This window comes from Rhinopithecus roxellana, chromosome 7 (assembly GCF_007565055.1).
Source record: "Rhinopithecus roxellana isolate Shanxi Qingling chromosome 7, ASM756505v1, whole genome shotgun sequence".
Taxonomy (NCBI): domain Eukaryota; kingdom Metazoa; phylum Chordata; class Mammalia; order Primates; family Cercopithecidae; genus Rhinopithecus; species Rhinopithecus roxellana.
Window position 1 is genome coordinate 126104731 of NC_044555.1, and position 23605 is coordinate 126128335.

General features: G+C 45.2%; 1 protein-coding gene across 4 annotated transcripts; it reads right to left on the bottom strand.

Annotated features, from left to right (window-relative positions):
* Positions 1 to 2623: 2623 nt before the first annotated feature.
* IGSF1 (immunoglobulin superfamily member 1) lies at positions 2624 to 18593 on the bottom strand. Of its 4 annotated transcripts, none has more exons than XM_010370431.2 (20): positions 18384 to 18593; positions 15760 to 15896; positions 15592 to 15618; positions 14923 to 15204; positions 14337 to 14624; positions 12135 to 12419; positions 11600 to 11893; positions 10809 to 11087; positions 10361 to 10481; positions 8412 to 8482; positions 8286 to 8333; positions 7604 to 7894; positions 6999 to 7277; positions 6039 to 6326; positions 5072 to 5359; positions 4589 to 4876; positions 4110 to 4397; positions 3710 to 3988; positions 3194 to 3317; positions 2624 to 3042 (listed from the first exon to the last, which is right to left on the bottom strand). In XM_010370431.2, exons 2-20 carry the CDS (start codon positions 15827 to 15829, stop codon positions 2907 to 2909), a joined length of 4026 nt encoding a protein of 1341 aa, XP_010368733.1. In that variant the 5' UTR covers positions 15830 to 15896; positions 18384 to 18593; the 3' UTR covers positions 2624 to 2906. The 4 variants fall into 4 exon arrangements, with proteins under 4 accessions (XP_010368733.1, XP_010368734.1, XP_010368735.1 ...); XM_010370432.2 differs by having other exon boundaries at positions 8286 to 8318; positions 18384 to 18470; XM_010370433.2 differs by lacking the exon at positions 15592 to 15618 and having other exon boundaries at positions 8286 to 8318; positions 18384 to 18470.
* Between the last annotated feature and the right edge of the window lie 5012 nt (positions 18594 to 23605).

The window sequence follows — 23605 nt, forward strand, 5'->3', positions numbered from 1 at the left end:
CTGAATAATTGAGAGTTAACTACATGAACACATTTGCACACGAATGCTGGCCAAACTCTAGAAGCACCACTGAGTGAGCACTACAGGACATGGCAGAGACAACTCCCATTTTCCAGACTTTGGAGGATTATTATGTGTAAGAAGTAGATTTCATTCGGGTTGCTACTTGAATCAGAACTAGAGCCAGTGAGTATGAAGGGAATACATACAGGTAGATACAGGATCGATAGAATGATTTGAGATTCTCAGGTTGTCTGATGAAGTGGTGAGCTCTCTAGCTTTGGAAGTGTACAAGAAGAAACTGTATATCTCTCTGTTAGTCTTGCTATAAAAAAAGATTCTGAACTGGCTGGAGGATTGATTGGTTCATGCCACCTTGACAATCTTTGTAGCTCTGAGATGCTACAGCCAAAAGTCAAAAGTATGTGAGCCCAAGGATGAGGGGTAATATATGTTTGTTTTTTTACAACTTGAGAGAGGTCTTTGGCCTTTCTTCCTGGAATCCCAGAGATGAATTTTCCTTGCAAAAGTTCATTCCATCCTAATTGCGATTCCATTTCCCAGAAATTATCTGATGCTGGGCTGATGATTAGTGGCCAGCCAGGGGTAAAGGGACTGATTCCCATGGCAACCAGGTTGAAAAAACATACCATGTGGAGAATTGTCAGCAATGAGCTACGTTTGCATTATAAATAGATATTTAATTCATTGAGATAGTTTGTGACGACTTCTGCATTATAAATAGGTACTTAATTCACATAGATAGCTCTGACAGCAAGTAGGAAAGTTAAACCCCAAAGCCACTCTTTGTCTTTAAGTATTTCAGAGTTAATTGACAACTATTTTTTTCCTTCTAAAACATGTAGAACTTGGCTAAGTGAAAGAACAGTATATGTGAGTGTTTTTAGAAAGCCAACTAACAGTCCAGGGTCACAATATTTCTCCCTATTCGTTTCTCACTGAAAAATTTTTCAGAATTTTCCCTGAGTGCAAGAGTATCTCTCTTTGAATCCCTTTGACACAGGAGACCCTAGGTTCAATGTCTCGATTTCACAAGAGTCATTTCCTGTCGTGTTTGTCTCACCGTCGCACTGCTTTTCTAACTCAGAGGCATCTCAAAATTTCAGTCCTTGGCCCTCTGCTCTTATCTTCCCTTTTCTCTTTCCCTTGGTGAAAGCTAAAGCAATCAAATTATCACTTGCTACCTTACACAGCTGTACTAGCCTTGACAATGTACACTTTGGAACACCCAAATGTTGGAAAACAGAATCAGATCTGATCAAAGGACTTTTATCCTAAAACTGAGGACCAACTCTTTCCAGTGTTCAAAATGTACTGCTTGATTGAGGGTTAGAGACGGAGAGTATGAGGGCAAAAAGTGGTGTTCAGCAGCAAGCAACAATTAAGTTTGGCTAAACTAAAATATAAAAGTACTTTTGAAATGCAATTTTTACAAATACTATAATAAATTAGTATAAGCGACTAACAGAATCTCATCAAATGGAAATCAGAGTGCGACTTTGTACTTCTACATTCCAAAGAGCTTAATACAAATTAGTCTATAATACTCAGAGTGCTTCATTCTGTAAGGATTAAAGGAAATGGGATGCTTTTTTTTTTTTTTTTTCATTAACTTGCTGGGTAAATATGCTTCCTAATGCAAGCATATAGAGGAGTTGCTTTCTAAACTTTATTATAACCAGGGTTAAATAACTCACCAGGTGCTGTACCCTTGTACATTGCTCTATTGAACAGTGTTAGCTTAGAATTAAACAGTGCTGGGAGGCAAGTTTAACTTCTTTAGGGTCAGATTTGAAGGGGTCATGACCCCCTCTCAGACCTGTAGGTCAATTTTTCTGAGGTCTTTAACAAGGTTTGAAGAACTAGGTAAGCCACTCACCCCAATCCAAACGGCCTAATGGCCTACTGTGTACTGAATTCCCACTCATGGGGCAAGTGGCCTTCTAATCCAGGGGGAAAGGTCAGGGGCTGAGAATGGGAGCTAGCCCCCACCGCTACCATTTCCCCATTTGGAATCCTGGGTGGCGGCACTAGCAGGTCCCTGTTCCAAATAATCCACCTCATCTGCTTACTGGCTTCTTGAGATCCCACCAGTAGATGCACATTCCTTTGGGAAAATGGGACTCTTTTTAGAGAGAGGCAGAGTATCATATTTGATTAATTGTTCATACTTAAGAGTGAATTCATTTACACCCTGTGATTGCTAGGTAAGGGCCACAAAGCACGCTTTTCCAGTTTCAAAGTTCTGCTGAGGGCCAATCCCGCTGTTTGAAAGTGGATGTACTATGGACCCAAACGTAACATGGTGAAATGCATGTAATGTCTGTGTTTTCCCTTCTCAGGCTCAACCGGGAGAGAGTGTTGCCATTCATTCATTCATCCAATGGAAGGGCAAAATAATACTCTGGTCAGTGAATACGTGTCAAACCAAACTGGGAAGTAGCTATTTTGGAGCCCCCTCCCCACACCCATCCTTGAACAACTTTCTCTTTTCTCGTAGCCCTGCACTCTCTTATTCTGCCATCGAGGTCAGCTCCAATACATCATTTCTAAATTGTTAGTGGAAAACAGACCAACAGAAGACCACAGCCATAGTTTTTGCAGTTAAATAGTGAATGCTCTTTTTATTCAGAAGAATGCATTTTTAATAGAATTTCATGTGCCAGTAAATCAGTACAGTGAGGAGTTACAGGGGTGGGGAATCTCTCTTCAGGAAACATCTCACCCTGGCAGAGCTGTCAACTCCCAGAATACCCTTTACCCAGCTCAGGTGATTAGAGACCAAGGAACAGCAGATGGGGCTGACTTGCAGGGTATCTAGTTGGATTTACAGGTCTCTGAAAGCAAGAGAGAGGAGAGGAAAGCTCTTGTAAAGGAGGAGATTATTATATTGGGACTGGCAGTTCCACAGAGATTCTCCGAGAGGTTGATGAAGGAGAATTGGCGGGGGTGCCTGGTTCTCCTTCTTGGTTACACTCTTCAAGGGCAATGGTCTGGTCTCTTCCGTCTGTCTCTGAGCCTCTATGTAAAGAAAAAGACATGAGTAAGGGAGGATCCAGAACCTGAAAACAGATTGCATGGTGGGGCTCAGATACTAGGGAAGCATTTATATGATTGTTTTTCTAGCACCACCTGGTTCACAGAAGGGGGCCATAATGAGGCATTTATTTACCTGGTTCGCAGTCGAGGCCACTTCTTCCACTCTATGGCTAGCACTACCCCCAAGGCTACAACCACCACCACGATTAGGCTACTTCGGACAATGTTCCCTACTGTGCACTCCTGAGCCACAGGCCCTGTGGTGATGAAAGAGGAGAAACCAAGGCCATGGAGATTAGCATGTGTATGTTCCCCTTAATCTGGTATTGCCCCACACTCTGGTCTTCTTTAGGGTTCATGTGGGAGCCATGTGTTCAGACTACAGAGCAGGTGGGCAGTGGCAGAGTTTATGATGAGGCAGAAGCAGCCCTCCTTTCCTTGGGGCCAAGAGGCCTGGAAAGAAACCCACTCACTATCTTCAAAAACATTTAAGGTTCCACCTCCTCACCATCCTTAGGAGAAAGATGACACACTATAGGTCCCTGGTTCCAAAGCCCCTCCATTCTCCTGATTTGAGATGTCTCCATGGGGACTGTCCCTGGGATCCCAGGTGTGTCACACCAGGATCATGGAGAGATTATTCTCTTACCTGCTGCCCCCACCAGCTCCAGGGAATCACTAGGTTCTGACCAGATATCAGGGTAGGCCTGGAGGCGGTAGCTGCAGCTGTAGTTTCCAATGCCTTTTCCTTCTACATTGTTGATGACAAAGTCTCCATCCTCTGAAAACTGCTGAGGTGCTTCTTCTCCATCATGTTCTAGGACAAATTCAACACCTGGCAGGGGCCCTCGGCACTGAAGGATGATGTCCTTCCCTAGCTTGAACATGGTGCCGGGCCAGGCTGACAGAGAGGGTTTAGGGGGCTTGTCTGCAACCAACAAGGACACAGAGTTAGAATAAGTGATCCTGAACTTAGCCCTTTACCCCCTTATTGCTGACTGCTAAAAACTACAAAATCATGACTCGTACTGAAGTCTCCAGGACCTTACCAGTCACCCAGATCTCCAGGGAGTCACTGTGATTTGAAGCTGCAAAGGGAGCAGAGTCCAAATAATAAACACAGCTATAGATCCCAGAATCTTCACCTCTCACTGCTGGCATCCAGAAGTCAGCCCTGTACCCACTTGGCCTCTGTTGCTCTAAGGGCTCCTGAGTCCCCTCCTTCAGCAGGACAAATGTTGAGTCTGGCAGTTCCCCTTGACACTGAAGAGTCATATTTTCGCCAGGGGACACCATGGGACCAGGCTGGGCTAATAAGCTGGGTTTGGGGAGTAAGCCTGTAAGAAATGAACTCCTGGTCAAAGAGAAGAGGTCACTTTCCAGTGCATCACCCCTGGGGTCTCTGCTCAATAAAGAGGAAAGACAATTGGTTGCCTCTCCTCGAGCTCTCCGAAAACTATCTCCCATGAACCAGTCTATTCCCTCCTTTCTCCACTTCCATGCCCACTTGACAGCCTCTTCCCCTTACCTGTGACTATGAGTTCCAGGGTGTTGCTAGGCTGTATCTTGATAGAACTGGTCCAGTCAGGGTGGTAGCAGCAGCTGTAACGCCCCATGCTAGCACCAGATATATTGGTGATGGGGAATGCCCCGTCATTACTGGTGGATCCCCAGAGCTGCATTGAAGTAGCTTCTTCTTCTTTGTGCAGAATGTATCCTACACCATGGACTGGCCCTCGGCACCAGAGAGTAACATTCTGCCCCATGGGAACCACAGAACTGGGTTCAGCAAGCAACCATGGCTTAGGGAATGTGTCTAGAAAGAGACCAAGGTTGTAAAGTGGTGACTATAGAAACTTATCAGTTCCTGCTTAAATTAACCCTCTATCTTTCTCCTCTTGGACACAATAGTTCCCCTCCATGGCCTAGCCTAGACTTCTAGGAGGAATTACCCTCCCTAACCCCTACTCCAATGATCTCCATCCCAGTCCCATGTCCGCTCTGTCCTTACCAGTCACCCAGATCATAAGGGGTATACTGAGATATGACCCCCTGTTTGACATGGTTGTCTCATAGTAGATACAGCTATAGTTCCCAGAGTCCTCTGCTCCAACAGTGTGGAGAAGGAAGTCAGCTGAGTTCCCTGAGACACTCTGAAACTGTAAGGGAACCTGGGCTCCCTCCTGCAAGAGGGCGAACCTCATGCCCTGGAAAGTCCCTTGGCAGCGCAGGGTCACACTCTTCCCAGGAAACACCACGGGACCTGGCTGTGCCAGGAGAGTGGGTTTGGGGTAGAATTCTGAAATTAAAGAGACAACAGCATGAGATAAACCCAGCCCTCACATCCTGCAAATAGCCTTTTAAAGTGTTATTGTAAGACACAATATATGTTTGTTGTCAAAAATTAGAAAATATAGAAAAAAAGCAATGAAGGAAACACAATTCTACTACTCAAAGATAAGTGTTTTTAATATTTCTTTGCCACTTATTCTTTATATACATTCCCATGTCCATGTAGCTATAACTGTTTACATAATTGGGACTCCACTTATGCACAGTTGTATAGTATGCAGCTGACATTTCAAGGTCTTTTCCCTTTCTCTGAGAGCCGTCCAACCCACCGATTTCTGACAGCCCAGCTAGAGAAAAAGTGGACATTGAGCCTAAAGCTCAAGGCCAAGCCATAAAAATGTGCAGAAATAGGGCAACTTGAACTGAGCTCTTGGAATTGGACACCCCCATCTGCCTCATTTATTTCCCCAGAAATGAATTGCTTGCCTCCCCACCGCCTTTGTTTCTTGTTCCTGTAATAATAACATGAACAGCTGTGCATCATGGACTGGTCACTATGGACCAGCCACTGTCCTAAGCACTTTACAGTGTTTTTTAGAAGAAACATTTCTTCCTCTCCCACTGACAGCCTTCCACCCACCATCCCAGGGTTGGCACCACCTCTACCTGGAGTCCCCCCTCCTAACCTGTCACCACGAGCTCCACAGGGTCGCTGGGCTCAGACCAGATAGAAAAGTCATAATATCGGCAGCTGTAATTCCCTCCATCACCAATGCCCACCGAAATGATTAGAAAGTGAGCTGCACTGGCCCCTGGACTTGCCCAGGACCTGTCACTGGATGCTATTTCACTTCCATCTTTGTAAAGAATAAAGCTCATATGCTGGTGGGGGGTGGAGCAATTGAAAGTCACTCGGGCACCAGGGGTGACCACAGGGCTGGCCCATGTCTTGAAGAAGGGCTTAGGGTACATTTCTAGAAGGCAAAAAAACAAAACAAAAAACAACAACAACAACAACAAAAACGAAACAAAACAAAAATAACAAAATACAACACAAAACCAAATTAAGAACAAGAAAGAGAGAAAGCAAATATAGCAAATATTGGTTCTAGGAGGCTTCTCTGCTTTCTATAGTATTTCATTCAGAAGTAAGTGCATTTAAAAAGTAAAGTAAATCCACTTTGCAGATGGACTTCTCACACAGGGACCCTTCAACCCCACCCCTCACTACCTCCAGATGAATCCTCAGTGTGAGGCAATGGAGGCTAGTAAAAAGGTAGAATTTTTCTTGGGGCTCTGCTGATTCTCTGAGTCTCACTTTGCCCATTTGGACCAGGGGAAAATGGTACCTGCTTCACCCACCTTGAAGAGTTGCTCTATGGTGAAGTGAGATAATTGATGTGAAAATAATTAGAAAAATTAAATCACACTCCATGAACCAAAGCTATTAATAACGATTATGGCTATTAATATCGTGCAGCCAGAGGCCCTGGCACTCCCAGTGCCACGCCTGCCTGGCTCTAAGATTGGACACAGGCTCCCAGGACCAGCAGCAAAGTTTGCTGCAGGGAGAGGAGTGTCTGACCCAGGGCTTTGCCTTTGCCTCCACCCCGCCCCTCTTCCTCACACATCCTTTTCAGCTCTACCTTTTATGACAAGCTCCAGGGGCTCACTGGGCTCAGACCACTTGAAGGGGCGTTGTTCAGTGTGAGTGCGGCAGCTGTAATTGCCTTCGTCTTTATCCTCCATTCTTTGGATTGTAAAGAAGGCTTCCCTTCCAACTGCACCAAGTTGCTGGACAGGTTCTTGCTGTCCCTCCTTATACAGAGCAAACCCCATGCCTGCCAGCCATCCTTTGCACCGGAGTTGTAGTTCCTGGCCCCGGATTGGGGGGGAAGCAGAAATGACAGGTTTGGGGAGGATGTCTGGAAAACAGAATGGGGTGGAAAAGGAGTTAGAAGTTTGCAGTTGCCCAGATAGGATACTCGGGGTCACTTTGTCAGCAAATAAAGACATTCATTCTGGGCTGGCCCTAGGCTCTTCCAGTCAGTCTCCTCACACTCTCTTTCCCATCCCGCCCCTCCCCCCGCCCCGTAACCCCCTACCATTTCAGCACCCCTCCTCTCCTACTTGCAGCACAAGCCCCTTGGGCTCCAGGGTCCCTGTGAGTTCGTTCCCTCACTCCCAGGAGCAGTGTTGGAGTCCCAGGGGCACTGGGGATAACTCCGGGAAACCCTCTACCTTTTCTTACCTGTCCCCAGCAGCTCAAGTGCCTCACTGGGCTCCGATACAGCCATCTCCTCCCATGAATGGCAGTGGTAGCTCCCGGTATGGCTCTGGGTCAGGGCGCCAAGGGGGAAAGCAGCCCGGACCTGCTCTGAGGCCGGGCGAGTTGCAATCCACCCGGTCCCGTCCTTCAGCAGCACAAACTCCTTAGTTGAGCCAGAAGGGCTTCTGCACCAGAGGGTTAAGTTCTTCCACGGGGCCAGAGGAAAGTTGGTCTCTGCCCACAGCTCAGGCTTAGGGGTTGGCATGACTATTTCTAGAAACAGCAGAATTAATGAAGCCATCCTCCCGCCTCCCTTCCCCTCCCTCCTCCTCGCCCTTGAACCCCCTACCCGGATCACACTGCCCACCTCCCCTTGCAACCCAAATCCAAATCCTTTCCTTCTTTCCTTCCTTCCTCAGGTGCTGGGGAAAGGGGAAGCTGGTGTCTTATAGCTGAGCCTCAGAAAAGTGCAGAAGCTTGGAGGAAATTTTGCAGGCAGAAAGGCAAAGTTGGAGGCTGAATTTTGCCAGCAGCTTTAGCAAGTGCCCCTTCCTGGCTGTCCTTCCCTCCCAACCAGTCACTCCCTGGCCAATGACACTGACGCTCTGTAGTTATTTCGGATCTCCAGGGAGGAATGTCCCAGTCTGGAGCAGGAAAAACTCACCAGTCTCTTCTATCAATACCCCATTGCACAGTCCTGCAAAAGAAATTGCTGCCAGGACTCAGCCCCCTCCCCCACTGGGACTTCACCCGGCCTTCTGCCCGGGCCCCTTCCCCCACTTGTACTCACCACAGCAGAGAAGGGCCGTGACTATGAAGAGCATGGTGACCCCTTGAGCTGTTCCCAGCAACCAGGCTTCTCTAGTGAGACCAGAAAAGAGATGAGAGGAGTTGCTGGGATTAGGGGGAGGGTGGAGGAAAGGGGGCGGCAATTTATGTCATTGGCTTACTCGCTACCCAATGGGGACTGGATATGGCCAAGATAATGGGATATAATCTTTTCTGACATCAATGACTTTTCTTTTTGAGGGCCTTACCACCTACAAACCTCTTGCTCTTTCGTGACCCACATGTCCCCTCTGCCCCCTCCCCCTCCCCAGCCTATATCATATGTCAGCTCCCCATGGCCCCTGATTAGGCTGTTGCTGGAATTGAGATGTCAGATGTGAAAATGCTTTTATATTATCTGGAGCTCTCAGAATCCCTGGAGCTCAGTGTGATCGGCAGCTCTGGGTGGTGTGTGTGGGGGTGGAGGGAGAAACCGTGAGTATTTCTCAGTCGTCAAGTTTAAGTTTGGAAGCAGTTGTTATGGCAGTATTGGTCCTCAGACCCACCTGCCTCACCTGCCTTTGTTATGGAAGGGTTGCCTAGGCAGCTGTGGTGAATTACTAGAAGATTGTCAGTGCTGAGCTAAGCTTTTCAGAGAGTAGAAACTCTCCCCTCAACCAGATTATAACTAGAAATGTGCAGCAGCTTTGGGTCATGGGTCTTGTAGAATTAGGTGATATTAACACAAAATCCATTGGAAAATTTTTACTTAGAAAACACTGACCATCCTTCCTGGTGAGGAAAACATGATTTTCAAGCTCCTTTCTCTGAAATCTGGTTTCTGATCTTATTCTTTGATGCTGTGTTGCTGGGCTGGGGTGGGGCACATAAAGCTACATTTTTTTTTCTAGCCACTGGCTTGAAGATTACTCTAATGAATATGGGATCCAGGTCAGGTTCCAGAAAGCAGTAGAACTTGACCCCTGCTGAAACTTTTTGAAAACTCAAAGGGTGGTGGTTTTTGCAGAAGGCTTAGATGGCTCGCTTCTAGTTGCCCAAGTATTTTGGCCCTCAGATTCCAGCAGAAAGCACAGACACATATAATCATAATCATAATCATAATCCATTGTGCACTGAATACTCCCAGACACACTGACCACAGTTGCAGGGCGGGGTTCCAACCAGAAGCAGGGAGTAGGGGGAAGTAGACAAGGTATTCAGGAGCTAACATCCCTACTAGGTCAGAAGTGGTCATGACTCTCATTGTTCCCGGTAGAGTAGCCTGAGCACAAGCCATGGGGATGTGAGAGGCAGATGGCCCAGAGCACACCATAGAATCAAAGGAAATGGCAGGAGAATCTGTTTGGCCTGCGAGTTTGTGAGTCAGAGGAAACAGTCTGATTCTGTTGCTCTGTCCAATGTCACATCAGATGGCCATCCAGATCAAGTCTATATTCCCAGAATGCTCTGCACAGGTGGTTGGAGGCCACAGTGTCAGAGACTGGTTACTAAGGCAACTAGGATGCATCACAAGGTTTAATAGCTCCTGAGAGCTAGGGATAAGGGTGAAAAGTTGGGATAGGAGTTGGATAACAGCCTGGAAGACAAGACAGCATGGCTTCTTACAAGAGGAAAAATCCAGAACAAGTTAATGAGGGAGACATCAATCATCTCTGAGGGCAGGATGGTCTGTAGTGGAGATTTGGGCACCCTCAGGGGGGATGTCAGTGAATGAAGTTCTGATTACTCCTTCTGCCTCTGAGAACTATGCATTTCTCCACCCTCTGGCTTGAGTGCTGACCCCTCTGTGAGGTGAAAGAGACAGCTGAAGTGAGAAAGTCTTGTTCCCAAAGCCCAGAAGATGGGGGTTCTATAGGGTGTGCCTCTGTGGCTTGTCTCAACTAAGGTATGACTCATTTTTCAGACTCTATTAGGTCGGGGGGTAACAGGGGGCTGGGACAAGACAGTTACCTGATTCTGAGTCTCCGACACTTCCACCTTATCCACAGCACTACCAATAGCAAGGCAACAAGCTGCACGATTAGAGACAACCTGATAGCTTCATTCAGAACATAATTCCAGGTGAGATAGCCTGTGGCCAGAGAAGACCAGAATCAGAGGCCTTGATGGGGACAGGGGCAGGTGAATACATTCATGGGGTGAGGACAATCTGGTTACTGAGAGGGCTTATATCGGGAAGGTGAGGCAGAAGTGGCCTTCTTTTTCATGGAGAATGGGAGCCTTGAAATTATCCTGCTAACTGCCTTTGAGGAATTGTGAGACCACCCCAGGGGAAGGGTGCTGAAACCCAAGGGCTCTGATTTTCAGGCCCCTGACTCCCTTTCCCATATCTTTCTGGGCACTGATCTGGGATCCCTGGGGTATGGAGGGGCATTCCTCTGAAGAGTTATCCTCTCACCTGCTGGCCCCATCAGTTTCAGGGGCTCACTGCGATGTGACCAGATGTTAGGATGTGTCTCTACGCGATAGCTGCAACTGTAGGTCCCTGTTCCTTTCCCATCAACATTACTGATGATGAAGTCTCCGTCTACTGAGAATTTTTGGAATGTTCCTCTTTCTTCCCATTCCAGAGAAAATTCCAGTACTGGATGAGATACTCGGCACCGAAGGGTGATGGCCTTTCCTAGTTTGAACACAGTGCTTGGCCAAGCTGACAGGGAGGGTTTGGGGGGCTTATCTGAAACCAATCCAGAGACCAGAGTGAGAAGTGACCTCAAACCTAGTACCCTCTCCCCAGAAAATGTTTCTGAGCTCCCCATTTGATCTTCTCTTCCTTTCCACCTCCACTTCATCAGTGGCTTCAAGATTTGACTGTGCATTAGAATTCTTTTGCCCACCCCTTGGTGATCTAAAGATTCCTGGTTCCCTACCAGTCAGGAAGACCTCATACCTGTAAGCTTCCCCTGGCCTAAAGAAAAATAATCTTCCCAGGGGTTACAATGGGGCTGTGCCATATTGAGAGGTGGAACTTGAGGAACAATCCTGGGAGACAAAGTCCCTAAAGTTTTGGAAGAAAGTTCTACACCACCTTCCGTGTGCGTGCGTGCGTGTGTGTGTGTGTTTGTATGCATTTTGCTCATAGCTCTCAGAGGATACAAGGCAACTAGCTCCTTCTTACAACACCACAATGATGATAAAAACAAACAGGTTGATTAAAAAAAAAAAAAAAAAACAGTTGTTTACACTTGCCTACAACCATAAGCTCCACAGTGTTGTGTGATGGCATCCTAATGGAGGTCTTCCAGGTGAGAAGATACTGGCAGCTATAGATGCCAGTATCACTGTAGGTTACATTGTTGAGGAAGAATGATGTGTTGTCATCGATGCTGGTGGCATCCAAAAACTGAACTGGTTTGTCTTCTCCTTTCTTATAGAGTGCAAGACCCACTCCATCCACTGGTCCTCGACACCGTAGGCTCACATTCTGACCCATTTGGACCACAGGACTGGGCCGAGCAAGTAGCCAGGTCTTGGGGAAAGTGTCTAGGACAAGACCCAGAATAAAAAGCACTAAGGATTTCACTTCCTGCTCCCACTCCTTAGGATTCTTTTCCTTCGCTTCCTCCAAACCACCCTTGGAAAAACCTACCTACATCCAGTTTTACAAATTCTGTTCCCTTCTCTACCGTTAGCCTGGCCACATGATTAGGTTCTCCAGGGAGCACAGAGGGAGATTTGTATTCTTAGCCCTTAACCTAAGTTTCATGGCATACCCGTCTCTTACCAGTTACCCAGATTTTCAGGACATCACTAAGGAGTGAACCTCTATATGAAGCGTCATAGTAAAAGCAGAGGTAATGTCCAGTATCTTGGATCTTCAAAGACTGGAAGAAGAAATATGCCTCGTTTTTTATTGTCTTCTTGTGGTAAAAGGACTTCTCCAAGTCTTCAACCCTCATTAGGGCAAAGGTCATTCCATAGATTGGCCCTTGACACCTGAGATTCAGGCTTTCTCCAGGTGCCATGATGGGCCCAGGATGGACTGTCAAAGTTGGTTTGGGGTAGAGTCCTACAAAGGGAAGAGACCCTAAAGTTAGAGGCAAGATGATTCTTTCCTGTTGTCTTCTGTTTTCTCTTTCTTAATTTCTTTGAACAATAAGTGGTAGCTGAAGTTTACCTTCTCTTCCCTATCCCTTCCTTGGATCTCTGCCTCTATAACACAATCATGGGTAGATTCACTTATACCCCTGTTCTCTCTCAAGAATCTGTCAGCTTCACTGAGCTCTAACCATGTGTAGGGGTGTATCTCAGTGGAAGATCTACATCCACAATTCCCTGTATCTTTAGGTCCCTGAAATGCCAAATGTAGTTCTTTCGACCACCAGAAAAACCAAACCTCTGAAAATAACAATGATTTCATCTTTGCAGAGCATGAATGCCACTGAAGTATTAAGGAGAGCTTTTGAATACATTAAGCTCATTTAAGATCCTACTTCCACAACAAGACTGAAAGAAGCCAATAAAGAGGGCTTGGCCAGTAAATCTGCAACCCAAATAAATCTCTGTTACAGAGCTACACATTCATTTCCATGGATTGTTTCGCCAAGGAGATTGTACACGAAAGTGATGGCAAACCTCACCTCCTACCACTCCTTCCTACCCCCACCCCAATGCCAGGCACACTTATCTATTCATTATGGAAGGATCAGCTCTGTCATATGCTCACTGAGCATTTAGTATGCATCAAGCATCATGTAAGTCTAGGTGTATATGAGAAAAGAAGACAAAGTCTCTGCTAGCAAAAAGCCCATGAACTGGTTGGTGGGGGATATTGTTGAACAGGTAACTATGGAAGTGTGTGTTAGTGGAATCTATGCTGAAAGGGCATGAGTACAACAAACATTCATACACTCGGTTCAAACAAGCAGATTTTTTTGTTCTTTGATCCTCAATAAAAAGCTATACTAACAAAATTAATATCTACCATTTATTGAGAACTTATATGCCAGGCACTGTACATATATATTTAGGCAAATCCTCACAACAACCCTGTGAGGTAGGCATTATTATTAAACCAATTTTGCAGATCAGGAAACTGAGGCATAGAGATAAGCATTACACAGTAGATCAGATAGATACTCTTATCCCATTTTTAGAGTAGAGGAAGCCAAAGCACAGAAAAGTGAAGCGACTTGCTCAAGATCATGCAGGGAGGCAGTGTCAGAGATGGAACTAGAAACCAGTATTACCGCTTCTAAGTCTAGGGTATTTTCTGTAGCACCACAGCTTTCCCCAAGCCTATTTAGCTGGATGGAGAGACTAAAGCAAATGTGGCCAATTCCATCTAGAAACTTCCAGGCCATGGGGTGGGGGAGTTGGGACTGGGACATGTCTGGCATTTTACATTTTGGGGAAACTTCTCCTATACTTAGAGATTGGTGCTGCCTTACTAGCTCTACTGATAGGGAACCAAGGCAGTTTATAAAGCCATTTCTAAAATATGAGCTATCACATTCTTTGTCATTTGTTTTCTTTGTTTTTACTCACCAACACTAGCAATCCATTCTGTTTTCCACACATAAAAATAACAATTACAAATAAAATACATTTCCAAATTTAAGACTCCATTTATAAGATTGCAGTGGCAGTGCCTGGCACATATTAGGTGCTCAATAAATACTGGTTGAATTAATGAATGAATGCATTATATTCAACAAGTAGAGAACAACAAAGCTGTGATGAGCTGAAGCTGCTGGCCAGTTGGCTGGGCTCCTTTACTAGTCAAATGATTGGCTCCCATACATCTGCCTTGCAGCACATGCGATTCTAATTTATATCTCAGTAAAACTTCAAATGACTCTAGCTCATGGGGCCTTGCAGGGCCTTAGAAACTGGCTGAGGAAAGTAAAATCAGAAACCCTAGCTCAACCAGCCATGATCCCTGGGACAACAATTGCCAGATGCCAGCAGCCATAGCCACACCCACCTGCTACAACCAGCTTCAGGGGGTTGCTGGGCTCTGACCACAGGGTGGGGAGCATCTGGATATGAGTGCGGCAGATGTAAACCCCTTCATCCTCAGGTGTCAGGTTGTCAATGGAGAATATGGCCATTGTCCCAGTTGGGACTTGGTAATCCACAGGCTCTGCATATCCCTCTTTAAACAGCATGAATACCAAATCCTGCAGCCAGCCATGGCAGAGGATGTTAACATTACATCCAGGAAGAGGGGGAGTCTCAGCCTGAATCCAGAAGATGGGCTTGGGCAGCTGGCCTGGAAGGATAGAATGAACTGGAATTAGGCAAAGCAAGAATAGTACTGTCTAGGGAGCAGCAGAGGAGAGCTCTACTTTAATTGAGGTTTCCCTGTATGATCCTTGTTTGTCACCCCTCCTTCTCCCATCTCTGCTCCAGTCTGCATCCCCCCTCTGCATTGCCCAGTACAAAGTAGGCCCTTATTTACTAACTGTGGGATGCGTGCTTGCACGCATTTGAGAAACAAACCCTCCCCTGGAAGGCAAGTTTGAATCTCAGGAGCTGGAGTCAATTCTTGAGTATCGTTGTCTTCTTACCTGGTGCCTCCAACTCTAGAACTTTACTGGGCTTTGACCAGCCTGGCTCCTTCCAGTAGCAGCACCGGTAAAGACCTGCACTGGACTCAGTAAGGGCACCTATAAGGAATGAAACTTGGAAGGTCTTGTGGGAAGGGCGGATCCAGGTCATCTGTGTCTTATCCTTCAGCAACAGGAACTTGCTTGATATCCGAGAGGGGCTTCGGCACCAAAGCGTGATGTTCTCCCAAGGGGCCTGGGGGTAGTTGGACTCTATCCACAGCTCCGGTTGAGGGTCCATCACTGTTATTCCCACAGATCAAAAAGATGTGAGCAGTCCAGCCCTCTCCCTCCCATAACATGTCCCACAATGTCCCTTAAAATTAGCCCGGACCCAGATCCCTCATTTTGTCTTCCCTTGGGGACAGGAATGTGCCCCTGTGGGGCATCGTATAAGAACCCCAAGATATTTGGTCAGGGGGTCCAAATGAGTTGGAGAATAAAGTCTGATGGTTTCTTTTCCATCTGAGATAAAGTTTTTCACCATGCCATAGGAAACCAAGTCCTCTGATTCCCAATCAGCCCAATCTATCTCTAGAATCTCAAGGCATTATGTCCAGGGTCATGGAGACACGCCAGCATCTTGGATCCTTTAGGAAGGAGGTGACTGAGAGGGCAGGACTCACTTACCTGTCAATGTCATACCCAGACTCATCCCTGAAAAGAGAGATAATGGTAAAGGAGAGCTCCCTTGTTGTCTCCACCCTGTGCTCAAACCTCAATACTTTCCTCTCCCACCCCTAACAAGTGGGTGCCTATGACAGGGTCACTTGCCCCTCACCCCTTTCTTGTACTCACGAATGCAAAAGAGCAAAACAGTGAATGTCTTCAGCATGGTGGCTCCCTCCCCTCGTCTGTCCAGGGTCATGGGGCCTCTGGTGCTGGCTGTGTGCTCTGAGTCTTGAAGAATTTTTCTTCTCAGCAGGTGGTGGTATCTAAAAGCAGAATTGTTTTTACTCAGAGGACTTGTCCTGCTCCTTAAAGTTTAGTTTAGATGGCTAAATTGCACTTGACAACCCTACATTGTACTTCCTCACAGGCATGCAGGGTATTACAAGGTCACCTGCTGCTTCCTCTCCTTGCTCCTTTCCCTCACTTCCCTATCCTCCTGCTCAAGGTCTTTGTTGGTATCAAAGATGCCAGATTTGTTGAAATATGGATTTGTCTCTGGGATCTCAGAGGCCCAGAATAGCCTGCAGAAGCTCCACAGGATGGGGGAGATGGCAGGTGCAGAGTTACCTTTTCGGTTATATATATATATATATATATATATATATATATATATATATATATATACACACACACACACACACACACACACACACACACACACATATAGAGAGAGAGAGTCATATATATATGTGTGTGTGTGTATATATATAGAGAGAGAGAGAAAAAAAGAGAGAGAGAGAGAGACTTCCAACAACTTAAGAGAGGGGGCATTATTACCATCCCATTTTACTGATGAACAAACTGAGGCTTAGAGAGGATATATAATTTGCCCAAAGTCAAAAGATATTACATATTAGAGCCCAAATTAAAATTCATGTTTAACTCCAAGGCCTATGGATCTAAAACAATGATTTAAACTCCCAGAGGCACCCTTCACTCCCTCTTCACCCTCCCTCACCCCTCTCACTTGATCCCTTGGATATCCTTCCCTTCCATAGAATGCTTTAGATCCAATATTACTCTCATTCTTGTCTCCTACCCCTAAAAGCTCAATACCCCAGTGTCAAGCATGTGTTAGAAAATCAAGCTGCTTGAGTTAATTTACATAAGGTCTAAATGATTCTTTCATTGCCCTTAACTTCTAAACAGTTTTGTTGATTGCCTCTAAGGGAAATGGAATTGTTTGAATCTCAGGAAACACGGCAAAGATATTTGTGTTCAGGGAGGCTTTCCATTCTCCCAGACCAAAGTCATTATTTACCATAGGCCTTGCATATACACAAGGTAGACTCTTGAGCTTTCATGCCTCTCTCCACCTCCCCCCACAGTAACCTTTCACCAAAGGAAGGTATGTCCCAGCCACACAAACTCAAGCTAATTCTCTTCCACTAACTTTTTACTGGGAGTCTGAAGTCCTGGCTGACTCCAGCTGTTATTAAATCTTAGCTCAGAAGAGTGGGGAAGAGGCAGCTCTCAGAATAGAGAAAGGAACTGATTTTGCTTTTCCAGACTGACCTTGGACCTCAGCCTCTAACTTGCCCCAGTGCTAACACTGGGTAGGATGGAGGAGCAGGAAGAGGAGGATATTTCGTGTTCAAAGTATCTGGACTGTAGGGAACAAGTGCACAGTGAGAAATTCAAGGAAGCGTAGGTCCATTGTTCATTTTTCACTTTGTATCGAAGGATTTTCAGATTACCCACTCTGAATTTTCCTTATCTGTAAAGTGGGGGAGTAATATCGACCTAACATTATTGTTGTGTTGGGTTACAGATAATACATGTACAGTGCCAGGCACATAGTGAACATTACATTTTAAAAAGGTGCTCATTTTTTCTTCTTTTCAAAGGGGGCATCAAACTGGTGTAGAACCCTGAAGATGCCCTTTCCATCTCAGTTCCTACAGCCGCTTGCTCCCACTCCTCTCAGGGCCAGGCCAAAGCTTGGATGCCACCCTGTTGCTTTGTTACCCTGGGGCTTTGGGCCAGGAGTTTTTGGGGGAAGCCAGGTTCCACTGCCAAGGGAGAGGTTCAACCTGGGATTACACCCAGGAAATGCCATCTGAGGTTTCAGCCTTGCCACTTGGACCCCTAAACCAGGGTCTTTGCCTACTGCGGGACTGAGGGAAGTCAGGGAAGCTGGGCTTTTTGGCATGGCTGACCCCTCCTCAATCACTAAGGAAATTGTACCATTTATATTCAGCCCAAATGATGAATCTTATACCGGGGGAATGTGAGAACAACCCCAAGCCTCAGGTTAGTTGGCCACGCCCATTTTGGCCTTTCACCCCCACCTCCACCCCCAACTTTGGCTGTCTAGCCATTTTACCCTTCCCTTCTACTCCACCCCAAGCACTTTCCCCACCCTTAGGCAGCGCCGCAGTGCTTTTGAGGGTGACATATCTGAAATGTCTAATGGCTCGCCCCCTGCATAGCTTTGAGGGCTCCAGGAATCAAAGGGGTTAGGCTCGGCGGGGTGCCGGGTACATGCTCCGCTGAGGGTTTGGAGGGAAGACTGAGAAGGGAAAGGGGAGATATCTACAGTGCCCAGAGATTCTCACCGAGGCGGGTCTGGGATCCGGGGAGGAAAGGAGAAAGGCAGGAATGAAGGGGGTGGGGGGACAGACTGGGGAGCAGTTTGATTTACGGCAATTAATTACAGCAAGGAGACTCTTTCGGGGTTTTGTTTAGGATCTGGTGGCCAGTATTTAATCTTCAGCCACTGAACTATGCGCTCATTTGCAGGTACTTACGGTACTTGAAGGCCCGCTCCGATGTTGGAGATTCTCCAGTGAGCTCCTCCAGATGCAGCAAACTGCCCGGCATGAGAAGAGCTGTCTAAGGACAGCCTCTTCGGCTCTGAGCCCCGCCTTCCTCTCTCCCCCGCCCGCCTGCCGGCCCGCCCCAACCTCCTCCCCTCCCTGCGCCGGGCTCTGGGAGCCCACCTACACCAACTCTGCCTGGCACCTGCAGTCCTCTGACGACAGGGATTTCTATGCCCCTCCCAGCTCCCCGCCTCTCTCCGGACTCCCTGCAGAGGTTGCTGGAGCCAAATTCAGGCCCCTGCCCCCTCGCCGGTCGCTCAGAGTTTCACTGGGTCACTGTATTCTGGGGGGGGAGAAGGCCAGCTCTCAAGAAGATTTGTAGATCCTTTTCTCCAGCTCCCCAATACCTTTATCGGGATCTCAGATCTTCCCCTGCCCATTCAACGCCCCATTCATGCATAAACATCGCCACCACAGTTTAAGTGCCTACTATGTGCCCCTGGGCTCTGGGATCCTATATTTCTCATCTTCAGAGCAACTCTACAAAGTAAGTGTTACTCCCCTCAATTTTACAGATGAGGAAACTGAAACTCAGAGAGGGTTAAGTAACTTGGACAGCTTTCAAAGTCCATCTTGGGGTTTTAAAAGTCCAGGTTTTAGAGACATACAAATTTAGATTTTAGTCCACATTTTACATTCAATAGTTGTGTGACCTCAAGCGAGTAAACTCTCTGCGTCCCAGGTTCCCCATCTGTAAAGTAAAAAACAAACAAACAGCAGAACCTATTTCACAAGGCCTCAATGGGATGATGTAAGTAAAACTCACAGCACAATAGGCCTAGCATATAGTAGGTGCTCAATAAATGGTAGTGGTTGCTGCTGCTACCACTACTACTACTAGTATTAATCTGTAAGCCGTTCCCCAAATGTCTTAGAACAACATGATTTTGATAACATAGAGCAACCTTTCACAAATGTTAACCATGAAAGACTTTTTATAATGATAATGTATGAATAAGACTCCAAAGCTCCTGATATAACATATGATGAGATTAAAGTATAGCATCCAATGGGCTCACAGAGTAATTGATAAGAAATTTCAACATGATAGACTAATTGACTAAAAAATAGCCAAATTTTTCTTTATATACGTTTCTTTTCTTTTCTTTTTATTTTTTTAAACAGAGTTGCACTCTGTTGCCCAGGCTGGAGTGCAGTGGTGCGATCTTGGCTCACTGCATTCTCAAACAATCCTCCTGCTTCAGCCTCCTGAGTAGCTAGGATTACAGGCGCACACCACCACACCCAGCTAATTTTTGTACTTTTTAGTAGAGATGGCATCCCACCATGTTGGCCAAGCTGGTCTGGAAGCCTCGGCCTCCCAAACTGCTGGAATTACAGGCGTGAGTCACCATGCCCAGCCCTTTAGGTACATTTTCTACCTGCATAAAATATTTCAAATTATCTAATGAAAAACACTTTAATTCAAGAACAAACTATGTAAAAATAAAGTAACAGCTCCTTTAATGGCCAAATTGATTATCATATCTTCATGCATCAGATGATATCAATTGTGGCTTCCGTTATAAGCTATAGATTATTATGTAATGAATAGAATAAGCATATGAATAAAAAGATGTGTTTCTGGGTAAGTTATTTAGCCTCCAAGCCTCAGTTTTCTTATTTGTAAAATGGCGATAATAATTGCACTTAGTACAATGAAGGGTTTGGGGTAGGATTGAACGGAAACTTTCCTGTAAGCCACCACATAGCGCCTAGGACACAGCAAGCAGTCATTGAATCAACACAAATGTTAAGTACTTTCTTTGTGGCAGGGATTGTTCTGGATGCTGACAGTTCAGAAAGGATGACAGTTTCTCTTCTTAAGGAGTCTGTAGTCTAAGGATAAATCATACTAGAGAAGAAGTAGGAGGCAGCCAGAGAAGGAGGAGCCTTGAGAATCAAAGAGGATTGCAATAGAAAAGATCATCAAGTAAGTCATGGTAGTATGTGTTTGGATAATTGCAAGCACTTTGCTGTTACTGTGTGCCTAAACTAGGGCAGCGGTAGCAGAGAAGGAGGGGAGGGCAAGAGTTCCCGAAACATTGAGAAGGCGACATTAGACAAACTTGATGGTTGTTTGGAAGACAATAGTAACAGTTATTATCTGTCAGAGTGAAAACATCCATGCCAATTTTCAAAACATTTATAGTATAGAAGAGCTTCAAGAAAAAAAAAAAAAGGACAGTGGAGCTCGAAGGACAGAGGTGAAGCACCAAGGTTCACAGGGTGTTGTGGGAAGCCTTTCTCCATTTATTAAACCTAAATCTATTTTATATATCCCAAACAGGAGAAGCCCAGGGCAAACTTGACCCCTTCCCAGTGTTATACTGATGTTGGCAAGCTCTGTATGGTTCAGGAGAACCCAATGGTCACATCTTATCTCATCCCAGCATTCAATGACATAATGGTAGTAGCTTGAAAGTGGCCATGGTCAGAGAATTTTCACCACAGTCAGAGAATTTTCACAACCGAAGAAGCAAGTGCTACAAATCAGTTTCTCCCAGCAACCTTCACATCTCTGGAGCTGTTTTTAAACATTTACTAGCAAACCACTTTTTTTTTTTCCAGTTTTATGTTTTAGGACAGTGATTTTTACTGGGAAACAGGAAGGTTTCCAAACTACTCAAGGATCCTGTTAAGTTTCATACACTCTCAAGAAAGTTATGAGCATTGTGTTCCATTCCCCTGTCCCCAGCCTCACCACTCTGGTAAGCCGTCTGAGGACTGTGTCAGATCTCTGGAGAGGTCTGTACATTCAAAGTTCGATCGTGTGTTTTAGCATCCCACCTCACTCCTCAGCCAGTCCCAGGCCCCATTCCTTTCTGCAATGGAGAAGCAGTGTGGAGTAGATCAGTGAGGAACTCAGCTGGGACAAAGCAAGTGTCGTTCTGGGGCAGGGAGGAGGCCCAACCAGACAGATTAGATTCCAATGGCAAGACCTGGTGAGGAGGGGGGTTAGGCTTTGGAGGTGGGGAGGACAAAGCTGGAAAGGAAAGCTCAGGCCAACTCACAGAGCTTGAATTTCAACTTATCTTTTGTCAAGCACTTTAATTATTAAGGGCACAGTTTGGGGCACTAAGTCATTTCCAGAAGCTATAACTGAGGACATTTTCAGGAGTGTGCAAGAAGTTTCCTAGAATAAATCAAATGCAAGTGATGAATTAGAACTAAAACTTATTTAATCAAAACACTCATAGTGGGGTATAAGACATTAGATAGAGGCCTGGGTGATCAGTCTTCTAGGTGCTTGTCACAAAGCAAACCAACAATGTGAATAATGGGTGAAGGGAGAAAATGAGGATTTCTGTGTGTGTGTTTCAATGTTAGCAGAATCACAAAGTTCCTTTTGGTTTATGTACCATCTACCAAAAAAGGTAATCTACTAGTCCACCGTCCCCAAATGGCAATTCTCTTAGCATCATAATATGCCTTTCGTTTATACGAGGAACAGTGTGCATCTAAGTACGTGGTGAGGGAGGGTGTTCAGAGACAGATACCCAAAATGCAGGAGAGGTCCGAAGTGTTTCAGTATTCCCTTTTCCTGTGTTGGATGAAGTTGGTGGCTCCAGAATGAAAGGAGGTAGGCTCAGCCTCACTGCCTAGAGCAGGCAGGCACAGATTCTATGAGCAGTTTAGGCCTGATCCAGGAAGGATGCTTCCAGATACCAGTGCCAGGAAAGCCTTTTTCTGTCTCAGAGTCTGGCATGCCCCCAGTGTGTCCAAATTGTAGGTATTTGCATGGTGGGGCAGGGGTGGGAGTGGGTGTGTTGGGAGGCGGGGGAAATGCCACTTGGGAATGCACAACTGGTCTCTCTCTAATATTTATTTACTCGTAATCACTTGTCCAAAGGAAACTATAGAATTCAATAATTTGGTTCTTTTATTCCCATGTATTGTACAATTAAACAATTATATAATTAAAATTAAGTAAAGTTGGCTAAACTACAAGAGCAACACAAATTAGCAATTTAAAAACTCATCACTGCAATATTACCCACTGTTTATAATCTGTTCCTAAAAACATCAGTTTACAGGCAATTATTTAAATATACATGCGTCTCTTCCAATTCTACTTATTTTGTGATCTAGGATCTGGTCAAACTTTCTAATAGATTCATGTATCCTTGAAAGAAGATGAGGAAATACTTTCTCCATAAAATTCTGCTAATTTCATATAATTGATTACTTTCCGGTCGACAATACAAATTATTTTTTTTCTTAATCTATTATATTTCAATGTCTCCCTATCCAACTCACACTTAATTATTAGCTTGCTGTTTTCATTTTGTCCCTACTGTTTATCCCTTCCTCATTCTTTCCCATTTTCCTTTTTGTACTTTCCTTATCCTCCTTTCCCATGCATTCTGTGTGTGTGTGTGTGTGTGTGTGTGTGTGTGTGTGTACATACAGATAAACAACTTGGTACAACTGTAAATTTTTACTTCCTTTTCTGATAATCACCCTGGCAAAAATGCAATTAATTATAAAAATAAGATCTACACTCTCTTAAGAAATGTGGCTTTGAAAGTGAATTTAGTCACTTATCACCGCGAGTATCTTCTCCCTGGGCTGCAGCTGTTTTCAGCAAAACCAATAGTTTGGGAGTTTTACTGACAAATGCCTTGAAGTCATCTTGACTGCCAAAGATTTTTCTCTCATCTTGAAATAAGAAAGATAGCTTAGCTGAATGGTTCAGGTGGGGCTTCCAGTCCAGGAACTTCAAGTAGTAGATTTTACTCCAAATTGGTCTCTCATCCACTGTTACTAAGGTATACTCAGGTGTCAGCCCTATATTTATCTTGTTGAAAATCACTTCTTTTTTGCGCAACTTCTGAGATAATTTATCTTTCAAGTTTAAGAATTGTATAATAATATGCTTTGGACTTTTAGTATGAGAGATACATTTGAGTGGGAACTTACACATTTTTTCTGTTTATAAGTCGAGATCTATGTTTAGCTCTGGGAAATTTTTAATCAACAGTTTCCTTAATAATGGTTTTAAGACTAATCTCTTTATTTTCTGCACCTTCAAGGATGCCAGATACATAAATATTGTACAACCTTGATGTGTTTTTGAGATCTATCACGTTTTCTTGCACCACGAAGAACTGTTTTCTTAGATGTTTTATCTTTTAAGACTGAAGCTC